At 51.9% G+C, this 19,063-nt stretch overlaps 1 protein-coding gene across 11 annotated transcripts in view; it reads right to left on the minus strand.

Moving 5' to 3' along the window:
• Nucleotides 1–1,681: 1,681 nt before the first annotated feature.
• Nucleotides 1,682–19,063, minus strand: part of MTMR3 (myotubularin related protein 3) — a 79,572-nt gene continuing 62,190 nt past the window's right edge. For 4 of the 11 annotated variants that reach the window (XM_051773336.1, XM_051773341.1, XM_051773340.1 and 1 more), the window contains 10 exons: nucleotides 18,441–18,552; nucleotides 17,394–17,589; nucleotides 15,672–15,857; nucleotides 14,111–14,281; nucleotides 11,702–11,847; nucleotides 9,643–11,038; nucleotides 7,781–7,891; nucleotides 7,235–7,323; nucleotides 6,043–6,069; nucleotides 1,683–3,876 (listed from right to left, as the gene is read on the minus strand). In XM_051773336.1, coding sequence (XP_051629296.1) covers nucleotides 3,705–3,876; nucleotides 6,043–6,069; nucleotides 7,235–7,323; nucleotides 7,781–7,891; nucleotides 9,643–11,038; nucleotides 11,702–11,847; nucleotides 14,111–14,281; nucleotides 15,672–15,857; nucleotides 17,394–17,589; nucleotides 18,441–18,552 — 2,606 coding nt within the window. In that variant the 3' untranslated portion in view covers nucleotides 1,683–3,704. Of the gene's footprint in view, nucleotides 3,877–6,042; nucleotides 6,838–7,234; nucleotides 7,324–7,780; nucleotides 7,892–9,642; nucleotides 11,039–11,701; nucleotides 11,848–14,110; nucleotides 14,282–15,671; nucleotides 15,858–17,393; nucleotides 17,590–18,440; nucleotides 18,553–19,063 lie in introns of those variants that run through there. The other 7 variants (XM_051773345.1, XR_007900907.1, XM_051773337.1 and 4 more) reach the window with 7 other exon arrangements.

Below are 19,063 nucleotides of genomic sequence, written 5' to 3' on the forward strand. Positions count from 1 at the left end.
TTGCAGCCCCCCAGCCCCTCAGAACCTGTCCCAGGGTGGGCTCTGTCCCACCCCGACAGCCCTCCCAGCGCAGCAGAGCTGTTCCCAACACCTCCTTCCCCTTCCCCACCAAAGAGCAGCAGGTTTTCCACACTACAGCTGCCCCCAGCACTCACCTGCACTGCTCAGGTGTGATCACCGAGCACTGCCCGGGGGTGAGATCACTGCTCTTGAGTGACTCTGGTGTCACCTCCCCTGTCAGGGAGGGGTGGCCCCGCCGCTGTCCCACCTGGGATGGAGCCCTTCAGCTCCCAAAGATTTCCGTTCTGCAGCCGCTCTTTGTGACTCCCCAAATCCCCTCTGCCCACGGAGGTTGTTCCGCAGCCCCTCAGCTCTTGTGACAGCAGCACTGCTGTCCTGACAGGCTGCCGGGCTGCCGAGAGCGGGGACTAAGGAAAGGGGGAAGGAAGTTCCTTAGGAAGAACGGATCACTGGGGAATGGGCTTCGTCAGCCGTGTCCTCCTCTGGCAGAGCTGCCAGGGCACTGCTGCCCCTGACAGGAGTTTCTGCACCGAGGGCTTCACAGCCCGTGGGAGTTAAAGCCTTCCCTGAGAGCAGAGCAGACCCACCCCCGGCGTTCCCAAGGAGGGGAACGGCCGGCAGGGCAGTGCCCGAGGGCACCGGTGTGCACACAACACCTGCAGGGCAACGAGCTCCCGGCAAAGCACTCCCAGGTAACTCGAGTGTGAAAGGAGCTCTAGGAAATCAAACTGTGAGGTGTAACTGAAACCCTGCTCCTTTGTGTGTCCTTAACTGTGCCAAACGGGATCTCTGTGCTGCTTTCTGGCTCCTGCAGCTGCAGATCCCCCCAGTGTGAGCACAGCTCTGCCCTGACCTGCTTTGATTTGATTAAATAATCACCATCAGATCACGGAACAACTGAGTACGAGGTCCTGGGATGGGACAGGTCTGGCCCAACATCACTCACAGCTGCTCAAGGAGCTGCTCAGACCCCTGGGAATTCAGGGCAAATCCTCCAAGAGAAGAAACAGCCTTTGGTGGGTGAGCTGAGGGATGGGAGCACATCTGGGATGAGCAGCAGTCACAGGAAACTGGGAATAACTGGGCTTTAGTGCAGGACAAAGACCAGTTGAGTTTTCCACCTTCTGGGAAAAAAGATCTTGAACCTGAGTGAGTTTGGTTTGTTCCCGAAGAGCTGCAGCTCCACCATCCAGCACTGGGATAAGGCAGGAGCTGTAACAGTGACAACTCCGACCTCCCCCACCGACCTCCCCCACCAACCCCACTGAAAGCAGGGGAATTCCCTGGAGACCTGGGCTGCTCCTACAGCTGGGCAACATCATCAGAGTGAAACACATGGTGGGTTAAGGGGAGAAAGAAAAACGTGGGATGGAGGGAGCTGAGACTCCCAACACCAACAACCTCTAACAGTTCTCCATCCTTGGAAAACAGCACTGACTGTACCAACAGAACCTGGGAGGGGTGTGGGTTGTGCCTTTCCCCCTCCCTGGGACCAGGAAAACCAAGTGTAAGATTTATTTTTTCTTCTGGGTTTAGGAGCAACAGTTTGTTGTTCCTTGTGAAGACACAGCCTGGAACACAAAGCCAGAGGCAGCAGCTGCTGCTCCTTTTCCAAGGCCTCGGTGCTCCTGCTGAACCTCCACCACGTCCCCTCCGAGGGACAGGGAAGCAAAATAAAAAAATTAGAAAGTGTGTTAGCAAATGCTCCCATGCAAAAGTCTAAACTTTATTCACTTTTATTTATATATTTAACAATTCTAAAGTATTTACTTCTCGCTTTGACAAAAATGAAAAATATAGGAGCACTTTACTCTCTTGTGGAGAGAAGGGTTATTTCTGTACACAGCTACGGAGAGAGAGACGCTTCCTCCTTTACATACAAAGAAAAATAATATTAATAAAAAAAGTGCTTCATCGATCCAAAAAAGCCTAAAGAGCCGCAAGCGTTTATTCACACTGTACATCCCAGCCCTCCCGGCACCAGGAGCTGCGGAGGCTCCGGCTCATCCTGCCCCGCACGAGGTTGGGGTAACACCCCCAGCCCCGGCCCGGCCCCTCCCCGTTCCCGGGAAGGGCCGGACATTCCCCTCCTCCCGCTCCGACGCCTGAGCCTCCGTTCCAGCACCCACTGCTGGGTCAGGAACAACTCCTGGACACCCCTCGGCTGGAGAACCCACCTCAGCCTCGCCTTTCCCTCCTTGTAGCTTCTTCTAAACCCGTGCCAGGGAGATCCCAAGATGCTCCGTCCGTTCCCAGAGCCCCTCCCCAAAAGGACGCAGCCTCCTCCTTCCTGGACATTCGTTCCTGCCGGATCCTCGTGGGGTGGGGAGGACACAGTCAGACCCCCTGGGCCTCTCCCCTCAGACCCACCGAGCTCAGACAGTTTATCTGTGTGACCCTCCTTTGGATGTGATTGTGACATTCCAGGGAAGGGAAACGCTCCTTTCCCGAGGTTTCTTAGATTTTGAGCTGTTGTATCTAGAGCTCTCAAATACTCCAGCAGGATTGTTGGGAATATCACAGAGCAGTTGGGACTTTGCCTAAAGAATACACTGTGAGCAGGATCTACGCTTCCTCTGCCAGATTGCACTAAGCAGGATTTATGGGATCTATGGGAAGGGGATGAGCACCTACTGCTGAGTTACAAACAGATACTCGGGAGATTCACACTTCAGTGACTGGGATTGGGGCAGAAGGAAGAAGGGGGATCCATGATGTATTTTGGATTGTTGTAAGATCCTCAGGCAGGTTTTTCCTATCTGGGGTACACTGAACACAGCCTGGGAAAGGAGGAACATCCCAGGAGGATGCCAAGCACCAGTGCACTCCCCATGGACTGAGCCCGGAGACTCCAGCGGGTCCCGGTGCCTTCCATCGGTTTGGAGTCTCAGTAAAGTGCAAGTCTGACCCACCAGGGCCTGGGCCTGACCTTGGCAAAGCTCTGCTCCCACAGGGAACCTCCCACAGAGGGGGCAAGGACAAGGCAAAGATCTGCCCCTGTCCCACTGGGATTTGAATCATGGATTGCATGGACAGGCCTTTGGAGAGGCCTGGTGTGACACCATCTCACGCCCCCCCAACATTCCTGAGCCAACAGTCCAGGTGATCCCGCTCCAACGGCTCAAAGCTCAGGGATTGTGTGTGCAGGGGATCCCCTGGGGCAGCCACTGTGAGAACAGAGAGGGAGAGGGCTCTCCTGGGAAGGACATTCCCACCTCTTGTAGCAGCAACAGGTTCCCAAACAGCAGTTTCTGGTTTGGAATTACAGGAGTGATTGAAAGCCCTGGAGGCTCCAGCTCTCGAGGCTCTGCAGCTTGGCTGGCCCGGTTCCCTCTGCTCCCTGCTCCCAAACCCTCCGAGCGGGACAGGAACACCCCCGGGATCCTGGCTCTGGCCCAGCCCCTTCCCACCTCCACACCCTCCCGCAAACAAACAAACATATATATATTATTATATATACACACACACACGGACACACGGACAGGACAGGCAGGGAAGGGGGAAGAGCTGGAAAAGGAGACTCCCACAATCCAGCGGCGCATCCTCGACGTCCGTCCCGCCCAGCCCCGCCCAGCCCGACCTCCACAGCGCTCCCGCAGCCTCCCAGCCTCGGCCCTCCGGGATCCGCCTGTCCTGGGGAGGGGCCGGCTCGGCTGCTCCCCCGCCGCTCCCAGCCCGGGAATTCAGTTGGACGTGGCAGTGATGGGCTTGTCCAGTTCGAGGTCCAGGCTGGAGCTGCCGGGGTGGAGGCTGCTGTAGCAGGACTTGCAGACCCTGCTGGGCTCGAAGAGCTGCTGGCTGGGAACGGGCACCTTCTGGTTACAGCAACTGGAGCAGAACACGTTCCCGCAATTCCTTGTGTCGGGAACAGAGGAGAAATGGAAAAGGGAGGATTAGAAGCAGTTTGATAAAGTTGTAAAATGAGATATTCCCAGTGCTGTGATGGGGTTGGCCCTGGAGACACTCTGGACCAGGGCATGGGCAGGGACAGCTCCAACATCTGCACTGATCCCTTCTCCAGTCGGAGCAGACATCCAGGAATGGACACAGGAAGGAGCTCAGAGGTAGGGACAGTGTGGGATTGTAGCTCATCAAACCCCTCTGCAGTGATGGGTCAGCTCTCTGCCATGTCATCATGGAATCGTTTGGGTGGGAAGGACCTCAAAGCCCTTCTCCTCCCACCCCCTGCCATGGGCAGGAACACCTTCCACTAGCCCAGGTTGCTCCAAGCCCTGTCCAACCTGGCCTGGAACACTTCCAGGCTGGATGTGCTGCAGAGGAGCTCAGGGATGGTGCCACCACCACCCTGCAGCACAGGGCTGAGAGGGGCTGAGCTGGAGCCACAACAGGCCCCTCCTGCAGGAGGATGTGGGGGCTGTGGGGCTGTGGCCCTGCTCAGCCCGGATCCAGCCCGGGGTCACAGCGGGGCGGATGTGGCCGTGCTGGAAGGAGTCAGGACTCTGCTCCAAGCTGGGACAGATGGGAACACCAAACCTCACTTCAGTCAGTGCAACCCCCCCACTGCCCCCACAGCAGCTCCAGCAGTCCCACACTCCTGCATCCAGGCCACTGAGCCAACAGGGACCATGCAAAGCCCGGGGCGGGCGGGCAGGCGTTCCATGCGGGGCAGCACCCACGGCATTCCCGGGAGCTGGCACATGCACCTCACTGGGGATGGGCACAGCTCAGGCAACTCCCTCCTCCTGCACCCCTCACAGCCTGTGAGCCCTGTCCTCCAAACTCATTGACTCCTACAAGGAGCTGGGAGCAGCACTCCAGGGACCTGCATTTCGCAGCTGCCCTTCCCATTAACTCCTTGGCATCAGGATTTGGTGCCCTCCTTGTTCTGTGCTGGAGATTTGCTGCTGCCAAGAGACTGCCAGGGAATTCTGCTGACACCCAGCAGCTCCAACTAATCCTTCCTTTCCAAGAGAGGAGATTTCCAGCTGCTGGTCACTGATGGGGAGAGAGGGAGCAGAGAAATCCCATTTCCCACTTCAGTGGACTCATTTCCTCAGTTCTGCACAGCGGCTCTGAGGCTTGGAGTGGGAACTCCAGCACAGGGACCAGCCTCTGCACAGGCTCTGGAGTCCAGAGGATCCTGTTAGAAACCCCTGTCAGAAACACCCATGGGAGTGGGAACAGCCCCTGAGGTGTCACACAGCAACACCCTGTGGAGAAGCAGCTCCCACAGCCCCAGCTCACTGCCCAAGGAACGATTATCCTGCAGCAGCTCACTGCTGATGGATGAAGGAAAAGAGAACCACAGGGATTAAAACAAGTATCTCTTTGTTGGAGCTCAACAGCTTCCTAACATATGCTGGGGGTTTTGTTGTTTTATCCCAGATAATGGTGCTCTGTAGCTGCTCTCCTGAGCTTTGGAAAGTTCTGGACAGCTCATCCTTCCATCCTGGTGGTCCCCTGCTTCACTTCAGGGATTAGAATGAGATGTTAAAAAACAGGCTGGAAAAGGGATCTTGCTCGTTAGAGAAAGGGGGACTGAAAATCACACTCCCCAAAATGCCAAATCACAGCTGTTCACCCAGTTTGGTGATCCTGACCCTCAACCAGCCCTGGACCTGCTCCTGCTACAGGATTTTCAGTCTTTCTAAAACAAGTGGCAGGTTTTTGTCAACAGCATGCAGAGCAATGTTGGAATTGTTTGATAACACATGGATCTCTCCCAGAAATATGGCAAAAAAGGGAAGGATCAAAAATAAATGGATAAAACTTGCAGGGCAGTGTCCTCCCAGTGAGCAGCACAGCATTCTCTGTCACACACACGGGCTGACAGTGAGTGTTAGTGTGAGACACATCCCGTTTAAGCTCCCAAAAGCCAAGTCCTAAAAGCCTCTTTGTGAGGAGAGAGGCCTGTTCACACGGATCCAAACACCCCCAACCTTAGTTCTGGTGATTCGTAGGCAAGTGAGAAACAAAGAGGGGGAACAGCCCGAGTTAGTTGGGAGAAGTCACCCAGGAAAGGCAGACAGACAAGGGGCAGAGGCTGCTGGAAATGCTCACCAGAGCTGATCAACTCGGTCAGGGTCCCTGCAGGGGGAGAGAGAGCTCAGGGAACAGGCAGAGGGAGCAAACAGTGGCAACCAAGGAAGCTGGAAGGTTTTATCCTGCTCAAGGCCTTACACTGTGGTTCAGCTCCTTTCCACCCCCAGGGAAGGGGTTGTGGATGTTTGCTGGGGAGACACTCGTGGTGTGGGTCTCTGCTCACTGGACATGGCAAAGCTGAACACACAAAGACACTCCAGGGACATGTGCAGCCATGTGAAACCCTGAGGCCATTTTAACTCCTCGTGCTGTTGGGGTGACCTGTGTGTATCCAGGCTCTGGGAATTCTCCCGAGCCCAGGCCTAGGGAACAGCCTCATGATAGAAATTTGCACAAGCACAGTGGACATGGAAAAAAAAAAATCATTCCAATTCTATTTGTTCTTCCCTGGGTTTGATCAGCTTTACAAGACTAATTGGAGCAAAATATAAACCAGACACGAACCAAAAATGATGTTCATAACTCTAACTTCAAAAAGCAACAGAGCAGCAGAATGTGGTAACTGCCATTTATTTAAATGCTGGTTCCTGTAATAGTTTTTGCATGTCCAGAAACCAGGAATAGGAATTTATTTGAAATAGAACTTAGAAACTGGAGATTTTCTGGCTTTGACCACGTGGCCTCTGCCTCCTGCTCTTCATTAAGGCCCTGCTGCTGCCTGAGCTGCTGCAGCCTCTGTGGCAACGTCTGGCAAAGAATAATCCAGAAAACTGATCTCACATAGGTGTTCTTTTCAGATTCTCTAGGAGCAAGCTAATGAAGAGTGGAGAATGGTTAGAGAAGGAAAGAAGCAGGTTTACAACCAGCAGTGGGAAGAAGATGCTAATCCTATATTTCATGTAACTCATATATTGAATTACTGAATGCTAAGATGACAAAGCTATATTTCTTATAAATCTAAACAGCCAGCTGCCTCCAAATCCAGTCTGAGGGAAAAAGGTGGGATCTGTTTTGGCTGGGGTGGAACAGATACCAAACGTGGCTTTTAAATATCTCCTGTGCCTCAAGTGGAGCTGAGCAGGAGGAACTGTTCTGTTCCAAGCTTCTGCTCTGACACCGCTCCCTGGGAGAGGCCCCGTGTGCCCAAAGGAAGGGCCTGGCAGGTGTGAGGGGAGCAGAGCAGCGTGTCCCTCCCCCCTGTGCCCGGTACCTGCAGTGGTGTTTCCTGCTGGCCAGCCAGAAGGCGCTGTCGCAGCCGTAGCAGTGAGCGGCCAGGTGGTCCGGGAGCCACCGCGTCACCTGCAACAACAGCCGGGGCTCAGGGAGGGGCAGTGGAAGCACACCCGTCCTGTTTGTGCTCCCAAAAGCAAAGCCAAGCACCCCGAGGAAGGTGCTTGTTCTGCTGTAAGAGCACAAGGTCAGGGCTGGCAACGGGAGCAGATGCACAGAGCTGTGAGAACAGAGACGCTGGATTCCCTCAGACAGGCAGAAATCAAGCCAGAAAGTCTAATTCCCTTCAGCTAAAGGTGGACATTCCCCAAGCACGTGTCCACCTGAGGCTCCTTTCCTACTGCCCCCTTCCCCAGCTCCCAGTCTGTGAAGCAGAGGGCTCATAGGCACAGGTACTGGTATGTCAGGTGAGACAAGCGGAACGCAAGGAAGAGAGTTCCCAAGAAGTGGCACATGACCAAAGGCCAGAGGATAATTTGAATATCAATATCCCAAAAGGAGTGATTCACAGGGATTTAGTCTGTACCTCTGTGTCCTGTTTATCCACCTGCTCCCAGCTGGCTTCAGAGAAAATCTCTGTGCTGCAGCGAGACAAGCAGTTCTGATCCAGATTGCTTTCCGAGTCGGGGATAGACGTCTGTTGGCAAACAAACACAGCTGAACAGAACCTTCCCATATCCCTGCTTCCAACCAAATAACACCCGGAATCCCCCACAGGTCAGGGGCTGCCCCTCTGGTGACAGGAGGATGTGAGGCAGAGTGGATTTAAAATCCAGTTTCTGCTGCGTTAGCGCAAAGTTCTGGCAAAGCTTTGGGTGATTTAACCAAAACCTGCTCTCTGGGGCTCCAATTCCAGGGTCCTGTTTCCTTTCCAAGGTTGTTTCACTTTCAAAAGTAAAATTAGTAATGCATATATCCTTTTGTTGACAAAGATTCTGGAAAATACAAGCCAAATTGCATATGGGAAACTCAGAATCTGAGATATATATATTCTATATATAGGTTTTGGGGAATAATGCTTCCTTAATATAGTCTATCCAGGTAGAGGTGGATTTTAACAGATTTAAAATTCAGCCAGCCCCTAAAATACAGTAAAATAGCAAGAAATCTTGAGTTAATGTCTTTTGTGCCTGAGGAACAGGCATTTCTGCAGCTCCAGAAGAAAACCTGCAACTCCCAAGCTGAGGCACAAACAGAAGGTAGAGATCAGGTTCTTAAAAACAGGGAATTTTCTGGAGGCACTGCCAGCCCTACGCTGCAGCTTCTGAAGGCCCTTAAAAATGGGAGCAGAATCAATCAAGCCAAAGCAGCCGATTTCTCCAGGGAATCCAAGCTTTTTGCAGCGACGCTGGGCCCGACGGAGCACGTCGTGCTGCGTCTCCAAGGGGAAGAGCCAAGAGGGCTCGGAGGGTTTTTCACAACAAACGTACCTGGGACTATCCAGCACCTCTGTCACTCCTAAACAACAACGAATTCCACAAACCTCCTATAAATATTTATTTTTTTCATTGTTGCAGGCATATAAACCACGTGGGAAAAGGAAATTTCTGATGGGTGTTGCGTCAGCCCCAGGAATTACAGGCAAGTGCTCAAACCCACAGGAAGGTACAATTCTCTACAAAAGTCCCAACTTTTACAACTTTAAACACTTCCAAGTAAAAGCACAAATAGATTAAAAGCTCCCTTAATTTGTTGAGAAAAAAACTCTTGTTGACATAAGGCTGCAGGAAAGCTCGGTTAATTTATGCCAGTTAAGTTCAGAATTCCAGAAATTTATTCCAGTTACTGAGCCTGGAGCATCCTGGCCATCTGAAAGGGATAGTGTGAACCTGATGGGTTTGAGCTCTCAAAGTACCACCTGAACTTGCAAAGCACCAAGGGATCATTCCATGCTACTGTCCCAAAAATGGCACAGATACAGCCTCAGGAAAACGTCTTTGCTCTACATGAAAACAACAGTAAAAGAGGTGTTTGGGTCTTTTAGTAAGGCCACTGAAGGTGTTTGGGTTTTTAATAAGGTCACTGAAGGTGTTTGGGTTTTTTAATAAGGCCAGTGATGGTGTTTGGGTGTTTTATTATGGCCAATGAGGGTGTTTGGGTGTTTTATTAAGGCCAGTGAGGGTGTTGGGTGTTTTATTAAGGCCAGTGAGGGTGTTTGGGTATGTCCACCTACGTGTGAGCTGCTGCCAAACACCCACCTCGAAATAAACCTTGGGTCCACTCATAGTCAAACTGAAGTTGGGTGAAAATATTAGTCATTAACTGCCATTTATCAAGTGTTTGCCCTCTTCAGAATGACCTGGAGAGTTCTGTAAAAGCCTGCACAGCCCAGAAATGCCCCCGAGCGCCCGGTGAGCTCCAGACGCGGCGCAGGTACCGCTCACTCACCACTTCGTCTCCGTAGTCCCCGTTGAGCCGCAGGGAGCTGTTGAGGAACTGGCTCTCCAAGCGGCTCTTGAGCTCCTGCACCTGCTTCTTGAGGGTCTCCACCTCCTGCTGGTGCCCCGTCTCGATCTGGCGCAGGCGCTGCTGGATGACGTCGCTGTAGACGGGCATGCCGTCGTCGTCCAGGTGGCTGCGGGCGGGCTGGTCAGGGCTGCCCGCCGGCTTCCCCAGCTGGCTGAGCACCCACTTGTGGTGCAAGTTCCTCAGGTGCAGCTGGGCGGAGCCGCAGCTGGCCGCCGACACCTGCCTGCTGAGCGAGGCCTTGAGCCGCCCGTCCTCCCCGTTCACGCAGTGTCCGTTGCTGGCGGGGAATTTCGGGGGGACGAGCCCCGCGGGCTTCTCCGCCAGCTTGTTCTCGGGCTCCGGCTCCCCGTTACACACGACCTCGTCTTTCCGCTCCGCGAAGGGCAAGGCACAAGGGGAAGGCATCGGGAGGTGCGTGGTGCTGCTACCAGAAGTCCTGTGCACTCTTGTTCCCAGTTTTTGGAGCTCTATCATGCACTCCCCCTCCGGCCTGTTCTCCAGAGTTCGGGACAGCTCGTCGGCGCTGTTGTCGAAGGGGTGAGCTCTGTGGCACGGGCCCTTAGGCAGGAACTCAGGCTTTGCTTCAGTCTCCGTTAAGGTTTCTGTGGAACTTTCGATGTTGGATGTCCTTGCCTCGGGCGGGGGTGGCAGAGGGAAGGGAAGGCCGGCCTGTGCTGTGCCGTACGGGCTCTCTGCTTCTTCGTGTTTCCCAACGCCTTCTTCCTCCGTGTTGTTCTGAGTGGAGCCCTCCAAAGGAACAGCCTGCAGCCCCCTCACCTGAGGTACCTTCTGGAGAGCGCTGCCGGGATCACCGTGCTCGTCCTGTTGTCCTCTGGGCTCAGAAGCACCTTGTGAAAGCGGGTGTGGGGCGGGTGTGGGATTGTTCGTTACGATACCTGTGTCCGCCTCGGCCTTTCCCCCGAGGTCACTGACATACCCCCGCAGATTGTCAGCTCTCTTCTCCTTATCCAGGGCCACCTCAGCCCCTTTCCCTGCTGCCTCCGGGCCACCCCTTAAGTGCTCCTCCAGCCCAACGTCATCTTTCGTGGCCTCCTGCAGGATGTTCTCCATCTGTCCCTCTGCCACCCCGGCTGCGACGGAGAGCTCGGCGCCCAGGGGGGCCCTGCCCTGCCAGCCCAGGGTGTCCCCCTCGAAGGGCTCGTCCCCGGGGGGGCCGAGGCTGCTGAGCTCCAGGGAGCGGCGGTGCTCCTGCCACTTCTCGTTGAGGCTGGGGTCGCTGCTCCGGCGGGCGGCTGTAGGCACGCTGCTGTCACAGGCTGTCGGCAGATTGTCGAAGGATCTCGTCTTTGGTAGCCTGCAAAGGCACAGACAATCCCAATCCACAGTCAGGGGATGCTTTTTCAAACATTTAGCTACTGTGGTTTAAAAGCTCCCCCCTCAATTAGGACAGTAACAATCTGTTCACTAATGGGCTTGTGGGAAGCATTATCCAGGAGCACGTTCTGCCCATCTGTAGTGCAGAGCTGCTTCAGGACTTCCTTTGTTTGCCATCAGGAAAATATGCTCAACCAGACTTCAAACATTCCCAGAATAATCCCTTTACCACCAAGCCCAAATGCTTCCAGCCTGGTCTCACCTCCTAATGAACATGTGCTGGGAGCCATTGTACAGAAAAGCAAAGAAATAGTTATGCAATGCCAAAAAAAGAACTCCAATTCAAGATAACTGAAGGAAAGCTTATATTCTACAAGGATATAAGGAATTTTATGTGGCTCTGTGACCCCCAAAGCTTAATTCTGTTTGCCAAGCTTCTCTTTGCCACATTATCACCCCCGAAATGTGACAGCTTCCAAACCCAAAACACCGACAGACTGCACTGGGGCAAATCAGTCCCACATTCCTGCAAATCCACCTAGGAGAAATCCCGCCCTCCCGCCACAAACACTCTCCTTTTATATCCCACAATATTCCCTGTTGATCTTACTTTACAGGAGGGATTTCTGGGCTCTAGGCTCACCTGCCCAGAGGCTGCTCTTCAGGGCTGGAGCCTGGCACGGGGTACGGGGCACAGGAGTCATCGGCGGGCGTGGAGGGGGACGAGCAGGGCAGGTAAACAGCGCTCCAGAGCATTAAGTTCCGCACATGGCACACTGGGTACAGCACCTGAGAGGGACAACACGGGAAAGGGTCGACTGCTGGCTCCCAGCAGGCAGAGGAGTTCAGCCCTGAGGGTGCCAGTGAGCAGTGATGGTGTTTAATCAGCCACACTTGGGTCTAGAATGATCTTTTCTGTCAGAGGCAGAGGCAGAACACTGATGGCCTTCAGCTCGTCCTGACTGAACTCCTGCAATGTGCTCTCTGTGAACCTACACCTTCACAAAGCTCCTGAGCAATCTGAACTGCTGTGGAATTCAATGGCCCACTGTCAGTGCCGAGGTTTCCTCGTGTGTTGTGTTGCACTGTGCCAGTTCAGAGGGAGCTGAACTCGCTTCCAGAGGCCCCAATCCAGCCCAGCCCATCCTGGCTCTAAAGGAGGCACTCACATGTACAAATTCAGTACATGCAGAAACACTTGGAAGAGACACCTTGCTGTTAAAAGGGATTCCTTGACTGTGGAATATGCTTTATGATTCTGATAAAAACACCTGGGCTCACGCTAGCAATTCCACTCTTCTCCAAGCAGACTCCCTGTGGAAAAGCAGGCAATGATAGAGGAACAGTCTGCCCCTCCAGAGGCTGGTTGGGCACTGCCCAGGCTCCCCAGGGCAGTGGGCACAGCCCCAAGGCTGCCAGAGCTCCAGGACGGTTTGGACAACACTGTCACGGACAGGGTGGGATTGTTGGGGTGTCTGTGCAGGGCCAGGGGTTGGATTCCATGATCCTTGTGGGTCCCTTCCCACTCAGAAGATGCTGTGATTCTAGGAGCAGTCAGGTTTCCCTGGCACTGAGCAGGGGAAGGGCTGTGGGGTGGCTGCTGCTCTGAAACTTTGGCTTTGTAACAGATGTGGCTGCACCAGAGGCACCTTTTAAAGCCCAAAGCAAAACCACAGAAAGATGAACCCAAGACAGGAAAATACCAAAACTCCCCCACACTGAAAGAGTCTCCTTGTTTGCACAGACAGTGTTGTCTTCCCTGAGAACAGGGGCCAAGTCCCCGAGGGCAGCCCAAGGACAGCCCTGTCCACTCCTCCTGCAAGAGCCCTCTACACTCCTGCTGGGCACACCTGCTGGCATTTTCAGGGAAATTTAGATGCATCCATAGCTTCAAACATCCCCCCAGGCTGTGTCTGCCTGCTCTGCCTCAGCACTCCCAGGATGCCATATCAGGAGGGAAGGCTCAGAGGGCTCGGTGCAGTGACAGCCCAGAGCTGTGCAGGGCCACAGCACAGCACACACAGCCAGGAGGGCTCAGGCAATGGAAAACTCATCTTCTCAGAACCAACGTGGGCATAAAACTCTTCCCTACTCCTTAATTTGACTCTAAGAAACAAATAAAAGCCACATCTATCACATGCAAACCCTCTGCACAGTCCTTACAGCTCCCTTTATGACATCTCACACTTTCATAAATAAAAAGGGCTTAAATATTTATACAAGTTCTTTGCAGTCCTAGCCATGATGTCACTTGGTGACTGTGTGTTCCCCTGGCCATGCTCTGCACCCCTCAGTGCCTCACACAACCTTGTATCAGGCACACACTGAGGGAACTGTGAGCCCCTCCCCAGAACATTCAGTGAGTTCTTACCATGGAGCAGCCAGACTGAAAACGTGAAGGTACTGAGACAAAGATACACCAAATAATCTGAGCTACTTCTTCTGTTTAGCTTTGGGATGAATTTAGACACAGTGTCTAGGTTTGCAGGCAATTTTCTGTCACTCCTCTGACACAGTTTAGTTCTCTAGAGAGGTCTATTTATCAAACACTGAAATGTTTTCTGCTACAAAAAATACAGTAAAATATTTAGTTACAGAAAACACATTTCCAGCACGAAGAAATTTCCGAGGTGGCATTTGACATTCCTCAAATATCAGCAAAATTAACACAAGACTTGAAACATCAGCCTGAGCTGAGTGTTCCAAGGTGAATGTCAGTGGGGAGAGCTGAGCTCACTGGTCTGGAAACACCCCTCTGTTCATGGTGACAGTTCAGAGAATCCCAGAGTGGTTTGGGTGGGAAGGGAACTTAAAGATCATCCAATTCTATCCCCTGCCATGGGCAGGGACACCTTCCACAAGACCAGGTTGCTCCAAGCCCCATCCTGGCTCTGAACCCTTCCAGGGATGGGGCTGCCACCGCCTCAGTTGTGGCTGAACCCCCGTTCCTCGTGTCCCACTGTTGGGGTGTTTTCTCAGGGCACCCCCCTCCTTCAGGGGACTGTAGCTGGGAGCCCCCAGGGCTCTCCCTGCAGGGGGAGGGGATACATACAGACTCCGACTGGGAGGAGTAGAGCAGGTTTTTGAAGGCTTTGTTTGCTGCCCGCAGCAAAGACCAGACGGAGCAGGTCCGTTCCTGAGTGTGTTTCTCTCCTCTCTCTTTCGCATTGTTGCACAGGAATGTTCCAAAGAGGCAGGAGTAGGTGTGCTGCACCAATTTCACCTGCACAGAGCAATTCAGACGTGTCAGGTGGCACAAGAGAGCAGCTTCACCCTCCCTCTGCACGGCCAAACCCCCTTCCCAGGGCTGGCACACGATACACAGCATTTTTTGCATACCTCCTTACAAAGGAATGCAAGTGGAGTGGAATCTTTGAAAATCATAACTAAAAAAATTCAGGAAAAAATATAACCTAGAAAGACAAAATATTTGTTCATAAGCAAGTATAAAGGTCACATTGATTCAAACTCACTGCCCTGCAGGACAGGCAAAGCAGAGAACCATGATTCCTGTGCTACAAAACATTAATGCACCCCAGAAACGCTGGTCATTAATCCCTCAGTGCTGTGGGTCCAGCCTAACAAAATGGCTTAGTGTGAGTTTAACTTTGGGCATATAAATGACTTCCTTAGGATTATTCAGATGTTCAAATGAAGACAAGTAGTTCAATACTCCGAAAAATTAGGGGGTTACTCTAAAAAGGCCAGAACAGCACGGGTATGTTCTCTGCCAGCCCCTGGAGATCAGCAGTGTGAAGTGAAGCCAGTTACTACCTGTTGTATCTCATTTCACAACCGAGTTACGCCAGGGCCGTCCACGGACTCGGTTACATGGCTGAGCTGGCAAGTGGTAATTCAAGTCAGCCACAATCACAGGAATGTGCCTTAAATCTCTCAGTGGATCAGACACTTCATAAAAACTTTTACTTCTCAGATTACTGCTCCTGCAGCCCGTGACTGCCACTTCCCCAGACACCCGGGGACTGACTTTGACCATCCTGGGTGAATTCCTAATGGGAGAGCTGTCTGCTTCCAGAGAAGATAAACACAGCTCCTATCCTTTCAGCACAGAGACTGAAAAATTTCATTTTCATTTTCAGCAAAGAAACTGAAAAAAAATGAATGGAGCAGGTTGTTTTTAGAGGAGGAGTTTTCAAGTCAAAACATGATCAAAGCAGGGAGAGGTTTGTATTGCCAGTAAGAATGATTTTTTTCATGCTGTGTGGATGTTTTATATCTCTTAGGTGGGAATATTTAATTGATATAATTTCTTTGTTTTAAGTCTAAAAGGACCCTTAAGGGTCCTGCTTCTGTTTTAAGAGTGAATAGACCCCATGGAATAGACAAATAATTTTGTTTGCTGTATCTGGGCAGCTTTGACATTACCTTTATCATGCTTAGAAATAGTTTGGGTTGGAAGGGACTTTAAAGCTCATCTCATTCCATCCTCTGCCATGGGCAGGGACACCTTCCACTAGCCCAGGTTGCTCCAAGCCCTGTCCAACCTGGCCTTGGACACTTCCAGAATGTCACAGACAGGTGGGAAAAGCAGCCCCCCAGGCTCTGTGGACGCCAGCACCGGTTTAGAAGAGTCTATAAAACTCTCAACTCACAAGGAATGCTTCGTTAAACTCGAAAGAGCAAGGGAACTGCCTCTGGAGCTGATGGACACAGTCCAGCCACTGCAGAAACACCGGGCAGCGCTCGTTCAGGTCATCCGAGTTCTCCCCATGGCCACAGCGATCTGCAAACTTGTGGCCAAAATCCAGCCACTCTGTCTCCACCAGCACCTGGAAACCCTGCAGGAATGAGAGGACAGATGAAGAATTCCTGTTTTCCTTTGGCTCAGTTTTCTAAGATGGTCTGAGACTCATGGGAATCACTTTATTGATGTGCTCTCACTCTCTTATTTCCCTTCAGCACTGGGCTCATTACTTCTCTTTGCTGCTTTAGTGCCTCTGTGCTCTGAAATGAAATTGGGACAGGTATGGATTCCCAAACTACATGAACAGGAAAGGGAATAAGGCAGATTAAGTCCTCAGTGACTGGCAGGGAGGATCCTGATATGAGCCCTATCTCTCCAGGCAGGGGCGAGCAGGAACTTCATCTTGATCAAACCCATCTGGATCATGGTACCCAGCATTTGGACAGGACATTTGAAAGCTTTCCCCTGAAAATGATGGGCAGATCTGCCTGTTAGGAAAGGAAACAATCCACAACAGGACATCCAAGCTCAGGGAGAGCAGGTGTTTGTCTGGTGTACACCAGTCACAAGGCTGATTAAAGGTTCACTTGAGTGATTTCTCATGAAAATGAAAAGGGCAAAGACATTCCCAAACAGTGCCTGGATGAGCAGCTGAATGTGACACCTTGTCTTACAGGACCTGAAATCCATCACAGGGCAGGAAGGTTTCAGTTCTTGGAGGAAAGAAAAATTGTAGAGAATCTTTATTGAGTCAAAGGCTGTGATCAGAGCCAAAATAATGGCTGACAGCTGAGAAATGTGAGACGTGGCAACGCTGAAGACTCATTTTCCTCAACATTTCTGATCCTGGCATAGACAGCTGCAGTTTATGGTTTCCTCTGGATGACAAGGAAAGCACAGGGTGTGCAGAGCAGAACTCTGCACCCTGAACAGGAGGGACAGCACTCCTTGGAGCACCAGGAGGAGGCTCTGTGCCCAGGCCAGAGCAGCATGTTTTGCCCTGGTGGATGCCAGCTTGTAGAACTCATGTGAAAAAGGATCCAAGAAGTTTCCACACTTCCATCCAAAAGGCTTTGCTGCAGCTCAAGCCTCTGGTCCCTGTGTGAGTGAGGCTTTAAGCAGCAGCTCACAGCAGTGTTCAGACACAGTGTTCTGGACAACAAAGGCATCTTGCCCGTGGGCTGGCAGATGGAACCCAGCCAGAACATGTCCCACAGTGCTGCAGAGTGATGGGGGAAAAAATTCAGGCTGAAAAAACAGGAGAAATATAACTGACAGAGGACAGGGAAAATGTGAAACTGGAAAGCTATGCACTTGGGAAATCCAGCAAAGAGAAAGGCTTTGTCTGAGTGCTTGGCTGAGAACCTGCAGTGGGGCAATGGAAACTGCAGTTGCAGCACTTTGTACTCCATATTCCTGAGGTAAATCTGGGGAAGCACAGGCCATGACTGTGCAGTTACAGCAAAGGGAATATAATGTGTGAATTCCAGACTGTTCGTCCAGGCTGTGGCTGGTTAACTCCTGCCAGCTTTAGTGCCTTCGTTAGCGGAAAGAACTGCAGTAATTTATAGCCAGGTTTGCTCAGCCAAGGCCCTGAGCTCCCCAGTGCCCTCCCAGAGGGCTCACCCACCTCTGTGGTCCTGTAGTAGGGGTCCAGCAGCAGCTTGGCCAGCGCCACGATCTGGGGGGTGCGGTCCCAGCCGTCGGAGCAGTGCACCAGCACCGGCCGCTGGTCCCGGTCCACGGCGTGAACCACCAGCAGCGCCGACTTCAGGAGCACCGACAAGTGCTGCAGCCACTTGGTGCTCTCCAGAGCTGACAGCCAACTAGAGGAAAACAAGGGAAGACAGTTTTTGCTCTTTTAAAATGCTTTCAGGTTTGGATCTCTGAATCTATCCCGGCGAAGCTGCTGTTTCAATAAGCTGTGAGTGGCACCCGGGAGCAGTTTTCATTTATGTCTCGTTAATGCTCTCCCGGGGTGGAGCAACAAAGCCCCACGTCTGCCCGAGGAACTGCCACTCTGGGATGAGCTGAAGGTCTGGATCCACTTTGAGACCACGGAAGGCTTTAGCAGTGATTTCCAAACAGGTAAGTGGGAGTTTATATGTTTGACTCAGCAAGGGAAAGCTCATCAGCACGTTCCACACAGTTCAGCATTCCCTGAGCACTGTCACCAGCCAGGTTTATGCTCTGGGAACAGCCTTAATTAACAACTCCAGTGTCCTAGTGAAGACCCAAGCTCAGAAGCTTCGGATTTGATGGGCTATTACAGGGTAGGTACCCCATAGCACTGGAGGGGTATGAAATATTCTCTTGAAATAACACTATAAATGAGGGGAACATGGAACATAGCCAGAATTTTCCAAAGGAGAGACAAGATGTGAATATTAAAGAGCTGGGAATAGCATATCAACCTAAGTGTGAGTGCTTAGAAGCCCACCAGAAGTAGCAACACTGGTATCAACATCCAAAATTACACTATCATTTCACAACTAATTCTCTAGGGTCACTTCAATCACAGTAAACCAACGACCTCCATGGCAATGAAAATACACAGCTGAGCATTATCACCCAGGACAGTCACTGGGGAAACCCCACGGAATTGCAGTTTCCAAACCAGCAGCAGCAGAACGTGGCTGCAGAAACACTGTCACCCAAGGCCCAAACATCCACTTACTTTCCTGGATCTGGCATTTGTGTGCAGAGCAGACGCAGGGACTGAAAGCTCTTCCGGATGGAATGGATGTTTGCCATCCCCATGAACACCACCTCACAGTTGGGGTAATACTCTGCAGGGAGAGGGCAAGAAAGAGGGAAGAAACTAAACAACTGCATTTCTAAAAGAAGCTTTTTTTCATCAAAACAAGCCCCTGTTGCTGTGGACAGATGAAATAATCTGTTTGTGGCTATTCTGTAAGGACACAGCAGCCCTTGGAGCTTGGTGGGTATTCCAGGCATGACACCACAGCCCAGCAAAACAGGAAGCATTTACCAAAGTCCTGCTGCATTTACTCGCAATGTTTCACTCCAGGTTACAAAAAGCAGAGTGCAAACCTATGGGAATAGGGACATTCCTGTGCTCCAGGTCCCAGAGTGTCTGTAAAGACTGAGAAATATCATCAGATGCGGAGCATAAATAATATTTAACTGGTAATTTATGGATGTCAGTCATAGATGGCTTTTCCTAAGCACTCGGAAAGGCTGAAAGGTCACTCCATCCACTGCTTTCTTCTGAGGGGAATTTTATGAGGAAGCATCACATGTGTGAGAAATACTGGAAGTTCAGGAAAACAGAAGATC

This window comes from Manacus candei, unplaced genomic scaffold (assembly GCF_025592945.1).
Source record: "Manacus candei isolate 608988 ecotype Guabito, Panama unplaced genomic scaffold, ASM2559294v1 h1tg000167l, whole genome shotgun sequence".
Classification (NCBI taxonomy): Eukaryota; Metazoa; Chordata; class Aves; order Passeriformes; family Pipridae; genus Manacus; species Manacus candei.